General features: G+C 54.9%; 2 protein-coding genes across 10 annotated transcripts in view; one reads left to right on the top strand and one right to left on the bottom strand.

Moving 5' to 3' along the window:
- Positions 1–22366, top strand: part of LOC119842466 (zinc finger protein 271-like) — a 638009-nt gene that overhangs the window by 492819 nt on the left and 122824 nt on the right. For 5 of the 9 annotated variants that reach the window (XM_043496663.1, XM_043496662.1, XM_043496660.1 and 2 more), the window contains 2 exons: positions 13–242; positions 452–4095. The exons of 3 other annotated variants lie outside the window; for them this stretch is intronic. In XM_043496663.1, the coding sequence (XP_043352598.1) occupies positions 537–2456 (1920 nt within the window). In that variant the 5' untranslated portion in view covers positions 13–242; positions 452–536 and the 3' untranslated portion in view covers positions 2457–4095. Of the gene's footprint in view, positions 1–12; positions 243–451; positions 4096–22366 lie in introns of those variants that run through there. One more of the 9 variants, XM_038370649.2, reaches the window with a different exon arrangement.
- LOC119843027 (zinc finger protein 850-like) overlaps positions 1–22366 on the bottom strand; it is a 765636-nt gene that overhangs the window by 336411 nt on the left and 406859 nt on the right. The window lies entirely within an intron of this gene.

The raw sequence follows: 22366 nt of genomic DNA on the forward strand, positions 1-22366 counted from the left end.
TTCCCTCTGCAGGATTTCTGATTCACCGTCTGTGATCTCCTGGATGGAACGAGGGGAGGAGCTGTGGGTCCCAGATCTCCAAGGATTTGAGGGACAGGAGATTCCAGAAGGCATGTGCGCCAGTGGGGAACTTATTCAAGCAACTCAGAAGCCCTCAGGTGCATGAATTAAAAAGCTAGGATTCCCGCCAAAGCCCCAGAGTTCCCCCAGTTATGCCTGATCTCACCCCAGGTCTCCAGCAGGTATTGTATCCTCCTGGCAGATGCCGTTCATGGCTTCCTACTCACCTTTGTCATAAGCTCCCTCCCTTCCCCCTTCCTTTCTCTGGGAGTTCAGATAGTCTGAATTGGCAGGATTGGCTCCTCTTCTCTCTCCTCTGGGTGAGTTGGAGGGTTTGTGGGGGATATGACTCCTGTTTTCATCCCTCATGATTATTTCACTCTCTTTGCAGTTCCCGTTCCTGAGACTCTTCTTCTCCCTGGCAGAGGCAAGGACTTGTGTCCGGATTCTCTCCATTTATTGCAGTTGCAGAGGGGATGGTAAATGAGGATGTGGAGGACAGTCCCCAGCAGAACGTCCCTAACGAGCTGGGGCTGCAGGGGCTTGACCAAGGTGAAGCTTGTGGGACTGACAGCAATTCAGAAAGGCAGCAGAGAAACTGCTCAGGAAAGAGAAAAGTTCAGTCCCTTCCGCGTGACAAAGGCTTCAAGGGCGAGAATGTCCCCCAGAACTACGCCACTGGAGAGAATATACACCTGGATACAGAGTGTGGGGAAGCTTCTGGTCTGCACTCAGGCCTGGGACAACGTCAGACAGCCCAGTGGGGAGACAAGCCCCATAAATGTGCCGAGTGTGGGAAACGCTTTTGTGGGAGCTCAAACCTGATTACGCATCAGAGAATCCACACGGGAGAAAAACCATATCACTGCCCCGACTGTGGGAAAAGCTTCAGCGTGAGATCAAACCTCACGACCCATCAGAGAATTCACACAGGAGAGAAACCCTATAAGTGCCCTCACTGTGATAAAAGGTTCAGCCAGAGCTCAGACCTCACTAAACACCAGCGAATCCACACAGGGGAGAGACCCTACGGATGCGATGCATGCGGGGAAAGCTTCAGTCGGAGCTCTCAGCTCCTGACGCACCAGGGAGTCCACACGGGAGTGAAACCTTATAAATGCCCTGAGTGCGGGAAAAGCTTCCGCGTGAGCTCCTATCTCACTAAGCATCAACGGACCCACACAGGAGAGAAGCCTTATCCTTGCTTGGAGTGTGGGAAGAGCTTCAGGCAGAGCTCAGACCTCACTGCCCACCAGAGGACCCACATGGGGCAGAGACCCTACGGATGCCCTGACTGCGGGAAAAGCTTCCGCCAGAGCTCGCACCTCGTTAGACACCAGAGAACCCACACAGGCGAGAGGCCCTTCAGATGCACTGAATGTGGGAAAAGCTTCAGCGTGAGCTCAGAACTTCTCTCCCACCAGAGAACTCACACCGGCGAGAGGCCCTTCACCTGCCCCAGCTGCGGGGATAGCTTTGGCCGGAGCTCCACCCTGGTCCTACACCAGAGAATCCACAGCCAGGAAAAGCCCTACAAATGCCCCGACTGCAGTAAAAGCTTTGGCCGTAGGTCACTCCTCATCCTGCACCAGAGGATCCACTTCGGGGACAGACCCTATAGCTGTGGGGACTGCGGGGAGAGCTTTATTGATGGCTCCAACTTTGTGAAACACCAGAGAACCCATGTGGGAGAGAAGCCCTACAAATGCCCTGAGTGCAGAAAAGGCTTTGTGCGCAGCTCGGATCTCATTAAACACCAGAGGATCCACGCCGGGCACAAGCCGTTCACATGCACTGAGTGCGGAAAGAGTTTCAGCGAGAGCTCCAATCTGCACAGGCACCGGAGAGCCCACACGGGTGAACGGCCCTACAAGTGCTCCAACTGTGGGAAGAGCTTTGGCCAGAGCTCTGACCTCATCAAACACCAGCGCACGCACATGGGTGACCGGCCCTACAAATGCACCGACTGCGGGAAAAGCTTCAGGCAGAGTTCGGACCTGGTCAAACATCAGAGGATCCACAATGGAGAGAAGCCCTACAAATGCCCGGACTGTGGGAAAAACTTTAGTGTGAGCTCGAGCCTTGCCTCGCACCAGAGAATCCACGTCACAGTGAAGCCCTACAAGTGCCCTGAGTGTGGGCAAAGCTTCAGCGTGAGATCCACCCTGTCTACGCACCAGAGGATCCACAGTGGAGAGAAGCCCTTCAAGTGCTCTGATTGTGGGAAAGGCTTCGGCCGCAGCTCCAACCTGGTCAGGCACCAGCGGATCCACACTGGGGAGAGACCTTACCGGTGCTGGGACTGTGGGAAAAGCTTCACTCAGAGCTCAACCCTGAATAGACACCGGAGAGTCCACATGGAAGAGCGGCCTTTCCTGCCTGCTGCATCAAAGTGATGGACTAAGCCAATGATATCTTGGCCAGCTGGCCTGAGGGTTTTTGGCACTTGATGTGTAGCTATACACCCCTCATGGCAAGAGACAGCTGTGACCCTGGGCTGGTGGGCCTGCGAATGATGATTTTATTATCCATATAAATGTCTAGCCTTTTCCTGAACCCTAGTACACATTCCTCCCCTCAGTACTTTCTTGGGTCTTTTCCTGGAGGCCTGAGTTCCCCCATGCCAGCTGAGGCCTTGTCTACACAGAAAAGTTAAGGTGTGAATTTAAACTGATCTGGTTATCCCTGTTTAACCCCCCAGCCCCATGTGGAAGTTTTTATTCCAACATCAGAGTGGCCTTTTTCCTGTTTAGTTTATATAGTTTAGCCACAGGAATTAAGCAAACTGAATATGGCACTCTTATGCTGGTATCACCGGCAAAACTTTCCCCACATAGAGAAGTCCTGGGGCTCTCTGGTTTCTGGAACTTTGTGGAGTAAGTTCCTCCCCTCCCCTTGTGTTCAAACAGTGGAAATGCATGGATGTCTTCTCAGTGATCTCACAGGCTTCTTCAGGTCAGTTCAAATCGTAACCCCTTCCTTGCTGCTTTCCCAAAGGGCAGCGTTAGCTAGCCAGTGGTGACAATGACTCAGACTTAGCTGAGTCCGTCACTGTACAGCAGCATCAGCCGCTCTCAGTGGTGGAAACAGCGCTAGGGACAGTTCAATGGTCCATGTTTGTTGAGGGCAGGGACGTTGATAGAAAGTGAGCTGAAAGGGGCTGTTCAGATAAAATACCCACAACAAACACTGCAAAAGGATCTAGATTCTACTCTCAGTGATGCTAGGGTGAATACTGAGTGGCCTCAGCAGACTCAGTGGAGTCACTCTGGATCAATTCTGGTGTAGGATAGAGTGGAATCTGGCCAGATGGGGTACATCTACAAAGCGGGAAAAGTAAAACCCATGGCGGTGAGTTTATGAGCCCGGGTCTACAGACTCCGGCTTGCAGGGCTCACACTAGGAAGCTAAAAATAGCTGTGTTGATGTTGTGGCTTGGGCTGGAGCTCGAGCTCTGAAACCCAGCCTGAACTGGAAAGTCTACATGGTAGCACCAGCCCTGCAAGCCACAGACTGTAGCCGCAGGCTCTGAAACTCGCTGAGATATTTTTGCTGTGTAGACGTACCCATGGCGTTTAATGGTTTATTATCTCCTCTTACTCTCTGCTAAGAACTTTGTTATTACAGTGGGAGGATGTGTACTCCACAAGTGTGTGTTTCTCCACTGTTTCCTATAAGGCTTCCTGTATTAATGGTGGTGCTTTCTGGGCAGATTCAGTGAGGTAGGAAATACAGCAGCATTTTACCAGAAGAATGATTTTTTTCAGTGGAAATTAAAATATATTTCTGTGCAGAATGTCTTCCCCCAAATCAGGCCAGCAGTCTGGGGGACATCAGCACAGCCACTGGAGGAGCTGGAGATGCATTTGCCATAATCCCTGATATCAGTTGTATCATCTCAGTGCTGCCTTGACACTTATCATTTTGTTAAATGTCCTTTTTCTTTGAGTGCATTTGTCAGAGTCCTTGTGTAGATGCTGGTTTTGCTCACTGTTCATGGAGGCCTGGTCCTCAGCTGCTACATAGCAACATAGAGCGATGCTGATTTATTCCAGCTGAGGTTCTGGTCCAAAGAGAGTACAGCTGGGATGTTTTAAAGATGCTTAAAAGCATATAAACAAGTTCCATGAGGTCACATCCAAGAACCATTGCAGCATTGTTCTCTGCTGTATATTTATAAGACATGAGTGCAAGAGATGTCCTCTGTGTGTCATGGAGCCACAGGGTCTGGTTTATGTCCCAGCTGTAATCCTGAGGAGTGACCCCAATAGACTGCCAGGTCCCAAGAATTTTGGTGATCCTGGTCTTTCTCCATGGCTCCCTGCAGCAAGTCCAGCAGAGCCAGTCTCCTGTGAGAGGCTTGTCCTGTACTCTTCCAAAGCGCAATGTTCACTGTAAAATATTTGCAGCAACACCAGGAAGCCTTTTCAAAACAAGGTAACAATTTATTAGTCAGCTGGCTCACAGAATCTGAAAGTCCTTAGGTTGCATAGAAGGGAAAAGAGGTAAAGACAGAATTTGGTCTGGCCCATGTCAGGGCTGTACCCACAAGCTGCTGTAAAATCCTTTTGGGCTTTGTCTCTCTGTCTCAGTGCCTGTGTCTGTGGTTCCAAGTATATGCATTTCAGAGTAGCAGCAGTGTTAGTCTGTATCCGCAAAAAGAAAAGGAGTACTTGTGGCACCTTAGAGACTAACAAATTTATTTGAGCATAAGCTTTCATGAGCTATAGCTCACTTCATCGGATGCATTCAGTGGAAAATACAGTGGGGAGTTTTTATATACACAGAGAACATGAAACAATAGGTGTTACCATACACACTGTAACAAGAATAATCAGGTAAGGTGAGCTATTACCAGCAGGAGAACCGGGGCGGACGACCTTTTGTAGTGATAATCAAGGTGGGCCATTTCCAGCAGTTGACAAGAACATCTGAGGTGGAGGGAATAAACAGGGGGAAATAGTTTTACTTTGTGTAATGACACATCCACTCCCAGTCTTTATTCAAGTCTAAGTTAATTGTATCCAGTTTGCAAATTAATTCCAATTCAGCAGGCTCTCGTTGGAGTCTGTTTTTGAAGTTTTTTTGTTGAAGAATTGCAACTTTTAGGTCTGTAATCGAGTGACCAAAGAGATTGAAGTGTTCTCCAACTGGTTTTTGAATGTTATCATTCTTGACGTCTGATTTGTGTCCATTTATTCTTTTACATAGAGATTGTCCAGTTTGGCCAATGTATATGGCAGAGGGGCATTGCTGGCACATGATGGCATATATCATATTGGTAGATGTGCAGCTGAACGAGTCTCTGATAGTGTGGCTGATGTTATTGGGCCCTATGATGGTGTCCCCTGAATAGATATGTGGACACAGTTGGCAACGGGCTTTGTTTCAAGGATAGGTTGCTAGGTTAGTGTTTTTATTGTGTGGTGTGTGGTTGCTGGTGAGTATTTGCTTCAGGTTGGGGGGCTGTTTGTAAGCAAGGACTGGCCTATCTCCCAAGATCTGTGAGAGTGATGGTCGTCCTTCAGGATAGTTTGTAGATCCTTGATGATGCGTAGGGGAGGTTTTAGTTGGGGCTGAATATGATGGCTAGTGGTGTTCTGTTATTTTCTTTGTTGGGCCTGTCCTGTAGTAGGTAACTTCTGGGTACTCTTCTGGCTCTGTCAATCTGTTTCTTCACTTCAGCAGGTGGGTATTGTAGTTGTAAGAACGCTTGATAGAGATCTTGTAGGTGTTTGTCTCTGTCTGAGGGTTTGGAGCAAATGCGGTTGTATCGTAGAGCTTGGCTGTAGACAATGGATCGTGCGGTGTGGTCTGGATGAAAGCTGGAGGCATGTAGGTAGGAATAGCGGTCAGTAGGTTTCCGATATAGGGTGGTGTTTATGTGACCATCGCTTATTTACACTGTAGTGTCCAGGAAGTGGATCTCTTGTGTGGACTGGTCCAGGCTGAGGTTGATGGTGGGATGGAAATTGTTGAAATCATGGTGGAATTCCTCAAGGGCTTCTTTTCCATGGGTCCAGATGATGAAGATGTCATCAATGTAACGCAAGTAGAGTAGGGCATTAGGGGACGAGAGCTGAGGAAGCGTTGTTCTGAGTCAGCCATAAAAATGTTGGCATACTGTGGGGCCATGCGGGTACCGATAGCAGTGCCGCTGACTTGAAGGTATACATTGTCCCCTAATGTGAAATAGTTATGGGTGAGGACAAAGTCACAAAGTTCAGCCACCAGATTTGCCGTGACATTATCGGGGATACTGTTCCTGATGGCTTGTAGTCCATCTTTGTGTGGAATGTTGGTGTAGAGGCTTCTACATCCATACTGGCTAGGATGATGTTTTTAGGAAGATCACAGATGAATTGTAGTTTCCTCAGGAAGTCAGTGGTGTCTCTAAGATAGCTGGGAATGCTGGTAGTGTAGGGCCTGAGGAGAGTGTTTACATCGCCAGACAATCCTGCTGTCAGGGTGCCAATGCCTGAGATGATGGGACGTCCAGGATTTCCAGGTTTATGGGTAGCAGATAGAATACCCCTGGTCGGGGTTCTAGGGGTGTGTCTGTGCAGATTTGTTCTTGTGCTTTTTCAGGGAGTTTCCTGAGCAGATGGTGTAGTTTCTTTTGGTAACCCTCAGTGGGATCAGTGGGTAATGGCTTGCAGAAAATGGTGTTGGAGGGCTGCCTAGCAGCCTCTTGTTCATATTCCGACCTATTCATGATGACGACAGCACCTCCTTTGTCAGCCTTTTTGATTATGATGTCAGAGTTGTTTCTGAGGCTGTGGATGGCATTGTGTTCTGCATGGCTGAGGTTATGGGGCAAGTGATGCTGCTTTTCCACAATTTCAGCCCGTGCACATCGGCGGAAGCACTCTATGTAGAAGTCCAGTCTGTTGTTTCAACCTTCAGGAGGAGTCCACCCAGAATCCTTCTTTTTGTAATGTTGATAGGAAGGTCTCTGTGGGTTAGTATGTTGTTCAGAGGTGTGTTGGAAATATTCCTTGAGTCGGAGACGTTGAAAATAGGATTCTAGGTCACCACAGAACTGTATCATGTTCGTGGGGGTGGAGGGGCAGAAGGAGAGGCCCCGAGATAGGACAGATTCTTCTGCTGGGCTAAGAGTATAGTTGGATAGATTAACAATATTGCTGGGTGGGTTAAGGGAACCACTGGGGTGGGTTATTCCCCTGGTAATAGCTCGCCTTTCCTGATCACTCTTGTTACTGTGTGTATGGTAACACCCATTGTTTCATGTTCTCTGTGTATATTAAATCTCCCCACTGTATTTTCCACTACATGCATCCGATGGAGTGAGCTGTAGCTCATGAAAGCTTACGCTCAAATAAATTTGTTAGTCTCTAAGGTGCCACAAGTACTCCTTTTCTTTTTAAGTTTGTGTGTGTGTGTGTGTATGTGTGCTATGTCCTAGCTCTTAACACAGGCACCTGACACTTTTCCCCTCCAAAGCTTGTCTCTCTCACCAATAGAAGCTGGTCTCTCTACTACCTCTCCTCTTTCTTCTCCAGCTGGAAGACCTTCTCTCTGCAGGGAAGCCGAGCAGTGTGGGAAATCTCCTTCCTCTTGGCTGTTAGTTGCTAGGTATTACTGTCCCAACCACTGGGGTTTACATTCACGTGTAGACTTTATTTAGTTTGTTAATGATTCTGGTTTCCTGCTGAGTTAACAGCTCATTCCCTTCGTTTTACACTCAGGGCTTGTCTACACTTAAAACGATGCTGTGTGGCTTGCACCACTGTAGTGCTTCATTGAAGACACTACCTATGCGGACAGGAGGGCTTCTCCCATCAGCGTAGGTATGCTTCCTTCCTGAGAGGCAGTAGCTAGGTGGATGGGAGAATTCTGTTTACTTAACACTGTCTACACACTGGGGGTTGGGTCGGTTTAACTGCGTTGTTCACAGGTGTAGATTTTCACACACCCCTGAGTAATGTAGTTATACCATGGCAATGCAAAGCCCAGAGGGAAACTGAGGCACACACAGGAATCATAAAAATATTACCAAAGCCCCCACATTCATCATATTATAGAAGTTATGTACAGAAGAGCATGCCCTTTCCCTAACACCACAGTAAACCTTACTCAGACAGTGTATGACAGATAGCATGTAAGAGCACAGAGTAAGAGTAAAAAATTGCTGGCTGATATGGACCGCCAAAATTCACACCTCACTGAGCTTCACAGTTAGCTGTCCTGTACTCTGAATTACACCTAAGGAAGGCTGCACAGTTGGGTGAAAGGAAAATATATATATATAATGGATGGATTCTATTAAAATGAATGAACTACACCCCAAAGGGAGCAGAGAAGTTGCATAAAAAGCGAAAGGCAAACATTTTCAGACTTAGACTCATGGTTTGTAAAGCCACTTGGTGCTTAAACTTAAGAGTGGGTTTGCTTTTTACCCTTTTGCTGAATAGATTTTGGGAGGAACTTTATTTTCCAGCTCAGAGGCTTGCATCACCTGGCTCCATGCAGCCTAGTTGAGCTATGTGCCTGGATACAGTCCTTAATTTCACCCCTTTTTTTATTTGCATGCCTAACTGCTCTTCCCCCTCTGACATCGGGTTCACTCTTCCAGGCTGGTACTACTTTTTAAAGCTTTGTTTAACTTATTTTGCAACTTTCTACCGCCTTCCTCTCCTCTTCCCTCCTCCACCTACCCTTTAAAACCAGAGCACAGGAATCCCTTATCCAAGGCTAGGTCTCTAACAGGGGCCTTTTGTCTTCTGTGGGGATTTTTAGCAAATGACAGCTCGTTCTTGTCATAAGGGGCTCCCCTTCACTCCCTACAAAGTCCCAGGATAAAGCAAATTGAGCCAATTTGGCTAAAATTAAAGTTAAAAATTAAAAATAAAGGGTTAAGGAACCATTTATTCACCCATTCTGTGCACATACTCCTACCTACAGCATCCTGCCACCCAAGCCATGTGTTGATCACATGACGGGAAGTAGGAGACAGGCTGGTGGCAAGTTTGGATGGTACTTGAAAATAGCCAAATGAAAACAAAGAACTTGAAAACAAAATTATTTCAACTTGACAGAAACATTTTGGTTGACTCAAAACTAAATGAAAAACCAAACCAAAGATTTCTAGTCGATCAAAATGTTTTGGAAGATTTGAAACAAAATGTGTTTGAGTTTCTCACTTTGATTAAAACCGAAAAATCCATTATGCGCTCACTTCCACTCTCTGCTACTGTTTAATTCTACTAATAAATGAAATACTGATAGGAAGGGAAAAGTGCTAACAGGAGGATCTGAAGTTTATACCTTTTTGGATAAAATCTGACAGAGCTTTTCTCACCGGCTGAACATACTTTTATAGACTACCATGTAGTCATGTGTGACGTCATGTGTGACGACGGGTCAAGGCGAGATGGCTATAGAAAAGTAGTCTAATTGGGATCTGGGAAGTGGGCGGGCGAAGCCTGTCCATCACTAAAGGATCCCCCCCAGCCTAAAAGGGGGATCCACAGGACCTAGATACCCAAAAAATTCCAGGGGACAACTAATGAAATAACAGGGACAGGAGTGCGGTCAAAGGGTCAAACGAAGGGAACCGGACGGGGACACCGAGCAGAGAACCCCGGACAGCGCCCACTGCTCCTCAAAGGCATCAAAGGAGTGAGAGGACGCCGCCCAGAGGAACACTGCCCGGATACGTGAACAACCGAGGATCGGAAATAGGCCCCACAGTCACAGGAGACTCCATCGGCCAACCTCCTCACTCTGGTTTTATAGATGGCCATTTTAGCTAGGGCCAGGAGGAGGTTGACCAGGAGATCCCGTGACTTTCTGGGGCAACGGATAGGGAGTGCATAAATGAGAAGGTGAGGGGAGAAGTGCAATCAAAAACGTAATAAAATATTGGTGAGGAGCCGGAATAGGGGCTGCAGCCTGGCACACTCCAAGTATATATGTGCCAGGGTATCCCTCATGCTGCAAAAGGGGCAGGTGTCTGGGATTGAGGTGAAGCGCGCCAAGTACACTCCATGAAGGAGCCGCCAACTGACATCCCCGGCAGACCTTGGAACTAAGGTGGAATATAGGCTGGCCCACCGGGGCACCTCACCCTCCAAAGGTGACAGGAGGTCCCGCCATTTTGTATCGGGGCGGGACACGAGGGTGAGGGCGTGAAGGGTGTGGAGCATGACCATATATAGATGTTTTCTTGGTGCGGTTTGCAAGTGGACTGGCTGCATCTCGTGCAGCCGGCTTCCAGTGAAGGGGTCGGTTGGGTCTACGGGGCAGGGGTCCAATTAAAACGTCCGGTGGGCCTGGGGTAGCGGGTGGGCGGGGCGTGCCCTTGTGCAGGACCCGGTTGAGATAAACCCGAGCAGCGGGCGGCAAAGCGGCCCTCACCTCCTGAAGTATGCTCCGGGGAGTACAAGGTCTGGAAAGCCCCATGCGCTGAGCGAGTGTCAGGGGATCCAGCCAGTCTCCCCGGTCATACTCCAGGAGGTATCCGACTCTTGTGACCTCTGCCAGGACCAACCTCTGGCGCACCGAGCGGGACTCCGCCACCTGCACAAGGAGCTGGGGGTTGTGTAGCAGGGGCTCCGCGAGGAGATCTGCCCCCTCGGTGGCCGCCACGGACCTGGTCGTTGAAAAGAGTTTCCAGGTCCAGAGGAGGTCCTGGTAGAAGTCCAGCAGCTTGGAGAGGTCTCGCGGAAGACCTCTCGGATGTAAATAAAGGAGCTGCCGGTCGTATCAGAGCTCTCGGAAGCGGTGCAGGAAGGCGTGCGCCAGTATGCTCCACGCCGGACTACCAGCACCATAAAGGAGCCTCTGCAGGGCCTGGAGGCAGAAGACATGGACCTGAATGAGCAAACATTTCAGGCTCTGCCCTCGCTCCTCCAGGCGTAGATGGAGAACCCCTACAGGGACCCACTGCAGTCCTGACCAAAAGGACTCCAGAATCGAAGTCCAGAGATTGGCCAGGAAACCCGGGGCCGGGACCAGGGTGTTGAGCCGGTACCAGAGCATGGACAGGACTAGTTGATTAAGCACCAGTGCTCTCCCTTGAAGGGAGAGGCACCGGAGTAGTCCTGTCCATTTCCGGAGCCGCTCTATCACCCCGCCCTCTAAATTGTGCCAGTTCTCCGGTGGAGAGGGATGCGTGGCAGAAAGGTAAACGCCGAGATAGAGTAGCGGACCCGTGCTCCACTGGATGGCCTGAAGTGTGGGTGGGAGGGAGCTCGCCTGCCGCCAGTGCCCTACCACCAAGCCAGAGCTCTTGACCCAGTTGACCCGCGCGGAGAAGGCTGCCGAATAGATGGCCTGGCAAGCCTCCACCCGTGCCAAGTTGCCCGGGTCCTGAACCACGAGGAGCACATCATCAGCATACGCCAACAGGACCAGCTGCAGCTCCGGCTCCCGCAGCACCAACCCTGTCAACCTCCTTCGGAGGAGACAGAGGAAGGGCTCGATCGCCAGAGCGTACAGCTGGCCCGAGGGGGTACACCCCTGCTGTACTCCTCGCCCGAAGCTGACCGGTTTGGTCAGGGTCCAGTTGAGCCTGACCAAACACTCTGCGGAGGCGTACAGCACCTGGAGAAAATTCACAAACCTGGGTCCGAAGCCAAACGCTTGCAGAGTGCTCAGGAGACACCTGTGATCCACCCTGTCGAACGCCTTCTCCTGGTCTAAGGACAGGAGGGCGAACAACAGACCATCCCTACACCCAAGTTCCAATAGGTCCCGGACCAGATATAGGTTGTCGAAAATGCTGCGGCCCGGGACGGTGTAGGTCTGGTCTGGGTGGACCACGTCCGCCAGCACGGACCCTAGCCGCAGTGAGATGGCTTTTGCCACGACTTTGTAGTCCGTGCTGAGGAGCAAGACGGGACGCCAATTTCGTAAATCGCGGAGGTCCCCCTTCTTCGGCAATAAGGCCAGCACGGCTCGCCTGCACGAAAGAGGGAGGACCCCGCTCTGCAAAGACTCAGCCCAGACGGTGACTAGGTCTGGGCCAAGGACGTACCAGAACGCGCGGTAGAACTCCACGGTCAGCCCATCTATGCCCGGAGATTTATTGGTGGGCATGCGACGGAGGGCTTCCGAGAACTTGGCCAGAGTGAGAGGCAGCTCTAGCCGGTCTCGGTCGCCCGCGCTGACCATCGGGAGCTCCTCCCAGAGCACTCTACAAGCGTTAGGATCGGTCGGATCCGGGGAGAAAAGGCTTGCGTAGAAGGCTCTCGCCCTCCCGCACATCTCCACCGGATCCGTGAGGGGGGTGCCATCTTCTGCAAGTAGGCAGATGACATGTTTTTTAGCTCCCCTCTTTTTCTCCAGGGAGTAGAAGAAGCGGGAGCCGCGATCCATCTCCCGAAGGAGACGGATGCGGGATTGAACAAAGGCACCCCGGGCCCGATGGTCCTCAAGGGTCCGAAGCTCCTCCCGCTTCTCGCGGCACGCTCCGCAGAGGGGTGGATCCTCGGGGCTGGCGGCTAGACGCCTCTCCAGCTCTAAGACCTCCCGTTCCAACTGCTCTATCGCCGCATCCCTCCGTCGGCTGGCGCCCCAGGTGTAGTCACGGCAGAAAAGCCGGGCGCGCACCTTCCCTAGGTCCCACCACCACCGCACCAAGGGAAAGGCACGCCGCTGCCCTCACCAGGCCAGCCAGAACTCCCGGAAGGACGCCACGAAGCCTGCATCCTCTAGCAAGCTGTTGTTAAAATGCCAATAGGCCGGCCCCAGCCTCTCCGCGCAGAGGGAGGCTGTCACGGTGGCTATATGATGGTCAGAAAATGGGGCCGGCCGGATGCTGGAGGAGTGGGCTCATGAAAGATGAAAGCGTGATAAATAAATGCGGTCCAACCGGGAGTGGCGCGACCGATGGGCCTCCACCCGGACAAAGGTGAACGTGGAAGTGTCATCCGGGTGGTGATCGCGCCAGACGTCCACCAGGGAGTGGTGTTCGACTATCTCCTGGAGGACGGCGACGGCGGCCGGGTTCTGCTTGGTCCACGAGCGGTCCCGTTCCTCAAGGGTGATGTTAAAGTCCCCTCCCAGGACCAGGCACTCCTGAGGATCCAAGGTGCCGAGGAAGGCGGATGCCTGCTGATAGAATTGCAGCCGCTCCGGGCTCGCTGCTGGGGCATAGATGTTGACGAGGTTGACTACGAGCCCCTCCATGCGGACCTGGAGGTGCAGCAGGCGGCCTGGCACAGCCTCGGCGACCCCCAGCACCTCGGGCCGTAGGTTGGGTGAGAACAGGATCGCCACTCCAGCCGTACAAACAGTGAGGTGGCTAAAGTAGACCCTGTCCCCCCAATCCAGCCGCCAGCTGTCTTCGGCGGTCGGATCTGTATGGGTCTCCTGCAGGAAAACCACAGAGTACCCCCCCCCCCGAAGGAAGGAGAGCACCTGGGACCTGCAGAGACCCATCCTACAGCCGCAGGTGTTCAATGTTGCGATGGTAAAAGGTGCCATGAGGAGGACTGGGGGGGATCCTCGCCGGCAGGGATGCTCGCGGCTCCCGGCAGGCCGCGCAGCAGTCCGTGACCCACCCCGTAGGTGAGTAAGGAGTCACGGAAGAGGCAGACCCGCTGGTAGGCCACATCGCCCTGCCTCCCGGTCCTTTTACCCTCCCCCATGAGGGCCCTTGCGGCCCGGAGGATTTGATTAAAGTCCCCCCATTGCTGGAGGGCAAGCTGGACTTTGTTGCGCGAGCCACGGACGTCTTCTAGAAACTCCCGCAACTCCTCTCAAAGCGCATGGGGGGCTGGGGTTATGGTCTGGTTACTCCCCAACGGGGCCCTTGGTACAGCCCCGTGGCCCACCGAGATGGGCAGACAGTGTAAGGACCCCCAACGGGGCTCCTGATAAGTTGGCTTAAACGCTGGGGCGATAGGGGGCGGCGGAGGGAGGATAGCAGCCCCTGGTAGGTCGGGACAGGTAAACACAAAGGCCGCTCCCTGGGGGTCATCTGTTGGCAAGGGGAAGGAGACAGCCCCAGGGGCGGCAATAACATCTCAGGATGTGGATGGGATAGGGACAGGGGCAGGGGCAAGGTTAGAGGTGAGATTTTGGGTGGGGAGAGGGCTCTCAGTGATGCCGGGTGCAGGCTCTCTGGTGGATTTGGCAGCCACGGCATCAGGGGGTGGACTCTCTCCTGTAGGGCCCTCTCCCGGGAAGGAGGTCGAATGCTCCTCACCAACGACGGGTGCCCCTGGTGGCTCAGGTCCCAGCCGCGTGGCACTGGCCGTCGCCTCAACAGGTTCAGTGGCCCTCAGTGGGGTGCCATCTGCAGCCGGGTTGATGGAGGAGTCCAGGGGCCCCTTGGAGGTGGGAGCGGAAGCAACGGTAAAGGGGAGGGAGCATGAGGAAAGGGGGGCTGGAGTGAAGTCGCCTATATCGAGGCCCGCTGGCATAGGGTCGTCCTCCCCCTGGGTGACCGGGGGTCAGACCCAGGGCCTCGCTCTCCTTGTATATTGATGGGAGATCAGTTTCCGCTACCCCGGAATTCTCCCCGCTGCCACCTGACGCGACGGTTGCTTTGGGGCACACTGAGGTTTCAGATGGAGCCTCGGGGGCCTTGGAGGAGAGGGACTCCCGTGGAATCATAGAATCATGAATCATAGAATATCAGGGTTGGAAGGGACCCCAGAAGGTCATCTAGTCCAACCCCCTGCTCAAAGCAGGACCAAGTCCCAGTTAAATCATCCTAGCCAGGGCTTTGTCAAGCCTGACCTTAAAAACCTCTAAGGAAGGAGATTCTACCACCTCCCTAGGTAACGCATTCCAGTGTTTCACCACCCTCTTAGTGAAAAAAAGTTTTTCCTAATATCCAATCTAAACCTCCCCCATTGCAACTTGAGACCATTACTCCTCGTTCTGTCATCTGCTACCATTGAGAACAGTCTAGAGCCATCCTCTTTGAAACCCCCTTTCAGGTAGTTGAAAGCAGCTATCAAATCCCCCCTCATTCTTCTCTTCTGCAGACTAAACAATCCCAGCTCCCTCAGCCTCTCCTCATAAGTCATGTGCTCTAGACCCCTAATCATTTTTGTTGCCCTTCGCTGTACTCTTTCCAATTTATCCACATCCTTCTTGTAGTGTGGGGCCCAAAACTGGACACAGTACTCCAGATGAGGCCTCACCAGTGTCGAATAGAGGGGAACGATCACGTCCCTCGATCTGCTCGCTATGCCCCTACTTATACATCCCAAAATGCCATTGGCCTTCTTGGCAACAAGGGCACACTGCTGACTCATATCCAGCTTCTCGTCCACTGTCACCCCTAGGTCCTTTTCCGCAGAACTGCTGCCGAGCCATTCGGTCCCTAGTCTGTAGCGGTGCATTGGATTCTTCCATCCTAAGTGCAGTACCCTGCACTTATCCTTATTGAACCTCATTAGATTTCTTTTGGCCCAATCTTCCAATTTGTCTAGGTCCTTCTGTATCCTATCCCTCCCCTCCAGCGTATCTACCACTCCTCCCAGTTTAGTATCATCCGCAAATTTGCTGAGAGTGCAATCCACACCATCCTCCAGATCATTTATGAAGATATTGAACAAAACGGGCCCCAGGACCGACCCCTGGGCACTCCACTTGACACCGGCTGCCAACTAGACATGGAGCCATTGATCACTACCCGTTGAGCCCGACAATCTAGCCAGCTTTCTACCCACTTCTATACCACCTTCCAGTGCTGCCACGTCTTCCCCAGCCAGCTCCGGTGGATGGAACGCACCCGTGGGTAGAGCGGAAGGCTCAGCATCAGTGTCCCCCTTCCTGGTCTTCCAGGGGGCCTCCGCATCAGATGGGAGGAGCAGAGCTCGAGCCTTCGGCTTGCCCCGCTTCCCCTGGACTAGGGCCCAGCCATCCATGGCATCATCTGGGGGCTGGCTAGCAGGGGTTGTGTCAGGAGGCAGAAGCGATGGCTCAGGGACTCGAAGGAGTAACGGTGGGGCAGCACAAGGGAGGAAAGATTCCCCTTGGGGCGGGCCCTCTCCCATGCCCGGCAGCATCCCTGCCGCACTCTCCTCCACAGGCCCCGCCAGATTGCAAGCAGCGGGGGCGGGGCTCTCCCGCTCATCTGGGTATAGTTGGGGAGGTGCCCCTTGGGTCCAAGCGGGAGCAATGGTGGACTGGGAAGGAGGAGGGGTGGTTTCGGGCACCGAGTAGCCAGGGGCGCCGGCGATGATGGGGCCGGTGCCCTGCCAGGGCTCGGGGGTCCCGGATGCCCTTCCTTGCTGGGCCAGGGGGCAGTCCCTCCGGACGTGCCCTATCGCCCGGCAGAGGTAGCACCGGGCCTCCCCCGTGGAATAATGCACCTGGTAATGGGCCCCCCTGGTAGGGGACTAGGAAAGACCCCTCCAGCGCCTCTCCGTCACGCGCCGCCGGCGGCAGTTGAAGCTGCACTTGCCGGCGGAACGAGAGGACGTGACGGAGGGCAGGGTCTTTGCAGCCCAACAGGAGAGGGCTGATGACAGAGATGGGCTTCCCCAGGGTAGAGAGGGCGGGTAACAGGCCGGCATTGGGAAGAAAGGGAGGGACAGAGGTCAGGACCAGGCGGATGTCCAGGTCCTCTAGCGGCTCTAAGGGGACAAAAACGCCCCCCATTGCCAGGCCCTTCTCCACCGCCTCCTGGGCGGCGGCCTCCAATGTTAAGAAGAAGACGACCTTGCCATACATTTTGGAGGCCGCCACAATGGCCGTGGGCCCCACCACCCTCGCCAACACCCGCACATAGGTCTCCACGTGGGGCGAGGCAGGCACCAGGAGGCAACGAACGCCCTGCTTCCTGGTTATGGTAAGAAAGGGGCCCCGGCCACTATAGATAGTAGCGGAGGTGGTGGGCAGGAGAGATGATGTAGCGGCAGGCAGGGGGGCTGCCGCCACCTGGGCGTACGCTCTGGGGGCCGGGGGAGGGACACCGCAGAGCTGGTGGAGGGAACAGCGGGGAGGGGCGCCACAGCCGGAGATGGGGCCGGGGCATTGGGGCAGCCCCTGCCCTGGAGGGCCTGGTCTTTTAGCGGGGCCCTTCCCTTCTTCTTACCCTGGCCCTTCCCGCCGGCTGGGGGGGCTCCCCCCGAATCTGAGGGGGTGAGAGACGTGGCAGCAGTGGAGGTCACCCCGGTGTCCATCGCTGCTGGTGCCCCAGCGGGGTCGGTGGCAGATGGTTCGGCAGCGGAGGTAGAGGCTTGGGGGGGGTGACAGAGGGGCAGGTGGGGGATGGGTAGCTGGGGCTGCTGGAGGAGCCCAACCCATCTCATCCCCCTCCATCATGAGCAGGGAGGGAAGGAGAGACACCAGAAGGAGGAGGGGAAAAGGGAAGCAGGTCGACCACTCCTCTCCGCTAGGCTGCAGGCAGGGGAGGAGGGCGCCAAAAGGGGTGGGTTGGACGGGGGACAATCAGGGGTTAGGGGTCAGTCGCTGACACAGGGTGGAATTCTGGCTCCTCTTGGTGCACTAGGGGAGGGGGGGATGCAACAACATTGGGGGTGCAGTGAAGAGGGTTCAAACTAAAATGGGGAGTTGCACAAGCACATGGAAAGGGACATGGGCACACGGAGCAAGGGGCTAAGCAGGCTGGAGGTAGGGCAGGGAAACCAAGGGGCTAGCCTCAGAGGCTGGGGCAGGGCAAACAAACAGAGGCTGCAGGAGGAAATGGGCGGGGCAGGCAAACAAACTGAAGGTAGTAAGCAGGGGCTGTGTATACGGGGGGCATAAGCTGCAAGTGGCAAGTGGGGCAGGTAGTAAAGGGAAAAGCTGGGGGGTGGGCAGTCCAGGGGCGGGCACATGCACCCACGTGCACTTGCACAAGTTTTTTTAAGCTGGCTGCTGCTTCTGGCCCAAAGGGTGGAAATAGGGTGTGGCAAGCCAAGCAAGCAGCTGAGTCCAGAGGCAGGAGCTGAGGCAGATGGTACACAGCCAGTGGGGGTGGTGGAGGGGGCAGCGGTGGTGGTAGTAGTGGTGGGGTTTAGGGGGGACACACAGAGGGATCGGGAGGGCAGCTCCACACCACACCCCCCGGTGTCCCTACAAACACAGTCAAGACCCCACCACAAGAGCACAGTTTGAAAATTACTCAGTCTTAGGGCCCCCTCCACGGTGGTCTGCAAAGTCTCTAGGTGCTCCCCCACTGGTAGATGGTCCTCTTCTTCTCCTCCTTGGGGCTTCAACAGCTCCAGGCAGCAGACTCCGCAGCAGCAGCAGCTCCTCCAGGAACTCCAGGCAGGCAGAAAGGACCCCTCTCAGAAGGTAGTGGTGGTGCCCACAACAGCAGTGGCTGGGGTCCCTCACTCCTCCTCTCTGGGGAGTGGGCTAGCAGCCCCCCCCCCCGGGCTGCAGTTGGAGCAGTAGCAGCACCCAAGAGGGGGGTCCAGCAACCAGGTAGAAGAGAATGGAGTGGGGGGTGTCTGGCCCAGCCAGGGGAGCAGCTGGAGCAGCAGGGAGAGTTTAGGGCCTAGCAGCAGGAGTAGCAGCTTCCCACTTCCCTCCAAGCTAGAAGGCTATGGAAGAGCAGTCTTATTGGGATCCGGGAAGTGGGCGGGCGAAGCCCGTCCACCGCTAAAGGATTCCCCCCAGCCTAAAAGGGAGATCCACAGGACCTAGATACCCAAAAAATTCTGGGGGACAACTAATAAAATAACAGGGACAGGAGTGCGATCAAAGGGTCAAACGAAGGGAACTGGACGGGGACACCGAGCAGAGAACCCCGGACAGCGCCCACTGCTCTTCAAAGGCGTCAAGGGAGTCAGAGGACGCCGCCCAGAGGAACTCTGCCCGGATACGTGAACGGACCGAGGATCGGAAATAGGCCCCACAGTCACAGGAGACTCCTTTGGCCAACCTCCTCACTCTGGTTTTGTAGATGGCCATTTTAGCTAGGGCCAGGAGGAGGTTGACCAGGAGATCCCGTGACTTTGTGGGGCCACGGATAGGGAGTGCATACATGAGAAGATGAGGGGAGAAGTGCAACCAAAAACGTAATAAAATATTGGTGAGGAGCCGGAATAGGGGCTGCAGCCTGGCACACTCCAGGTATACATGTGCCAGGGTATCCCTCACGCCGCAAAAGGGGCAGGTGTCTGGGATTGAAGTGAACCGCGCCAAGTACACGCCCGTGCTCACGGCTCCGTGAAGGAGCCGCCAACTGACATCCCCGGCGGGCCTTGGGACTAAGGTGGAATATAGCCTGGCCCACCGGTGCTCCTTACCCTCCAAAGGTGACAGGAGGTCCCGCCATTTTGTATCAGGGCGGGACACGAGGGTGCGAGCGTGAAGGGTGTGGAGCACGAGCGTGTAGAGATGTTTTCTTGGCGCAGTTTGAAAGCAGACAGGCTGCATCTCTTGCAGCTGGCTTCTAGTGAAGGGGTCAGTTGGGTCCACGGGGCAGGGGTCCAATTAAAAGGTCCGGCGGGCCTGGGGTAACAGGTGGGCGGGGCGTGCCCTCGTGCAGGACCTGGTCGAGATGAACCCGAGCAGCGGGCGGCAAAGTGGCCTTCACCTCCTGAAGTATGCGCCGGGGAGTACAAGGTCTGAAAAGCCCCATGAGCTGAGCGAGCGTCAGGGGATCCAGCCCGTCTCCCCGGTCATAGTCCAGGAGGTATCCGACTCTTGTGACCTCTGCCAGGATAAACCTCTGGCGCACCGAGCGGGACTCCGCCACCTGCACAAGGAGCTGGGGGTTGTGTAGCAGGGGCTCCGCGAGGAGATCTGCCCCCTCGGTGGCCGCCACGGACCTGGTCATTGAAAAGAGTTTCCAGGTCCAGAGGAGGTCCTGGTAGAAGACCGGCAGCCCGGAGAGGTCTCGCGGAAGACCTCTCGGATGTAAATAAAGGAGCTGCCGGTCGTATCGGAGCCCTCGGAAGCAGCGCAGGAAGGCGTGCGCCAGTATGCTCCACGCCGGACTACCAGCACCATAAAGGAGCCTCTGCAGGGTCTAGAGGCGGAAGACATGGACCTGAATGAGCAGACATTTCAGGCCTCTGCCCTCGCTCCTCCAGGCGTAGATGGAGAACCCCTACAGGGACCCACTGCAGTCCTGACCAAAAGGACTCCAGAATCGATGTCCGGAGGTTGGCCAGGAAACCCGGGGCCGGGACCAGGGTGTTGAGCCAGTACCAGAGCATGGACAGGACTAGTTGATTAAGCACTAGCGCTCTCCCTCGAAGGGAGAGGCACCGGAGTAGTCCTGTCCATTTCCGGAGCCGCTCTATCACCCCGCCCTCTAAATTGTGCCAGTTCTCCGGCGGAGAGGGATGTGTGGCAGAAAGGCAAATGCCCAGATAGAGCAGCGGACCCGTGCTCCACCGGATGGCCTGAAGCGCGGGTGGGAGGAAGCTCGCCTGCCGCCAGTGCCCTACCACCAAGCCAGAGCTCTTGACCCAGTTGACCCGCACGGAGGAGGCTGCCGAATAGATGGCCTGGCAAGCCTCCACCCCCACCAAGTCGCCCGGGTCCTGGACCACGAGGAGCACGTCATCAGCATATGCCAACAGGACCAGCCGCAGCTCCGGCTCCCGCAGCACCAACCCTGTCAACCTCCTTCGGAGGAGACAGAGGAAGGGCTCGATCGCCAGAGCGTACAGCTGGCCCGAGAGGGGGCACCCCGCCATACTCCTCGCCCGAAGCTGACCGGTTCGGTCAGGGTCCAGTTGAGCCTGACCAAACACTCTGCGGAGGCGTACAGCACCCGGAGAAAACTCACAAACCTGGGTCCGAAACCAAACGCTTGCAGAGTGCTCAGGAAATACCCGTGATCCACCCTGTCGAACGCCTTCTCCTGATCTAAGGACAGGAGGGCGAATGACAGACCATCCCTACACCCAAGTTCCAATAGGTCCTGGACCAGATATAGGTTGTCGCAGATGCTGCGGCCCGGGACGGTGTAGGTCTGGTCTGGGTGGATCACGTCTGCCAGCACGGACCCTAGCCGCAGCGAGATGGCTTTTGCCACGACTTTGTAGTCCATGCTGAGAAGCGAGACAGGATGCCAATTTCGTAAATCGCGGAGGTCCCCCTTCTTCGGCAATAAGGCCAGCACGGCTTGCCTGCACGAAAGAGGGAGGACCCCGCTCTGCAAAGACTCAGCCAAGATGGTGACTAGGTCTGGGCCAAGGACGTCCCAGAACACGCGGTAGAACTCCACGGTCAGCCCGTCTATGCCCGGAGATTTATTGGTGGGCATGCGACGGAGGGCTTCCGAGAACTTGGCCAGAGTGAGAGGCAGCTCTAGCCGGTCTCGGTCGCCCGCGCTGACCATCGGGAGCTCCTCCCAGAGCACTCTACAAGCGTTAGGATCGGTCGGATCCGGGGAGAAAAGGCTTGCGTAGAAGGCTCTCGCCCTCCCGCACATCTCCACCGGATCCGTGAGGGGGGTGCCATCTTCTGCCAGTAGGCAGATGACATGTTTATTAGCCCCCCCTCTTTTTCTCCAGGGCATAGAAGAAGCGAGAGCCGCGATCCATCTCCCGAAGGAGATGGATGCGGTATCGAACAAAGGCAGCCCGGCCCGATGGTCCTCGAGGGTCCGGAGCTCCTCCCGCTTCTCGCAGCACGCTCCGCAGAGGGGTGGATTCTCGGGGCTGGCGGCCAGACGCCTCTCCAGCTCTAAGACCTCCCGTTCCAACTGCTCTATCGCCGCATCCCTCCGTCGGCTGGCGCCCCGGGTGTAGTCACGGCAGAAAAGCCTGGCGCGCACCTTCCCTAGGTCCCACCACTGTCGTGCCGAGGGAAAGGCACGCCGCTGCCCTTGCCAGGCCAGCCAGAACTCCCGGAAGGATGCCATGAAGCCCGCATCCTCTAGCAAGCTGTTGTTAAAATGCCAATAGGCCGGCCCCGGCCTCTCCGCGCAGAGGGAGGCTGTCACAGTGGCTATATGATGGTTAGAAAATGGGGCCGGCCGGATGCTGGAGGAGCAGGCTCGTGAAAGATGAAAGCATGATAAATAAATGCGGTCCAACCAGGAGTGGCGTGACTGATGGGCCTCCACCTGGACAAAGGTGAACGTGGAAGTGTCATCCGGGTGGTGGTCGCGCCAGACGTCCACCAGGGAGTGGTGTTCGACTATCTCCTGGAGGACGGTGACAGCGGCCGGGCACTGCTTGGTCCCCGAGCGGTCCCGCTCCTCAAGGGTGATGTTAAAGTCCCCTCCCAGGACCAGGCACTCCTGAGGATCCAAGGTGCCGAGGAAGGCGGATGCCTGCTGATAGAATTGCAGCCGCTCCGGGCTCGCTGCTGGGGCATAGATGTTGACGTGGTTGACTACGAGCCCCTCCATGCGGACCCGGAGGTGCAGCAGGCGGCCCGGCACAGCCTCGGCAATCCCCAGCAC

The sequence above is a fragment of the Dermochelys coriacea genome, chromosome 14 (assembly GCF_009764565.3).
Source record: "Dermochelys coriacea isolate rDerCor1 chromosome 14, rDerCor1.pri.v4, whole genome shotgun sequence".
Classification (NCBI taxonomy): Eukaryota; Metazoa; Chordata; order Testudines; family Dermochelyidae; genus Dermochelys; species Dermochelys coriacea.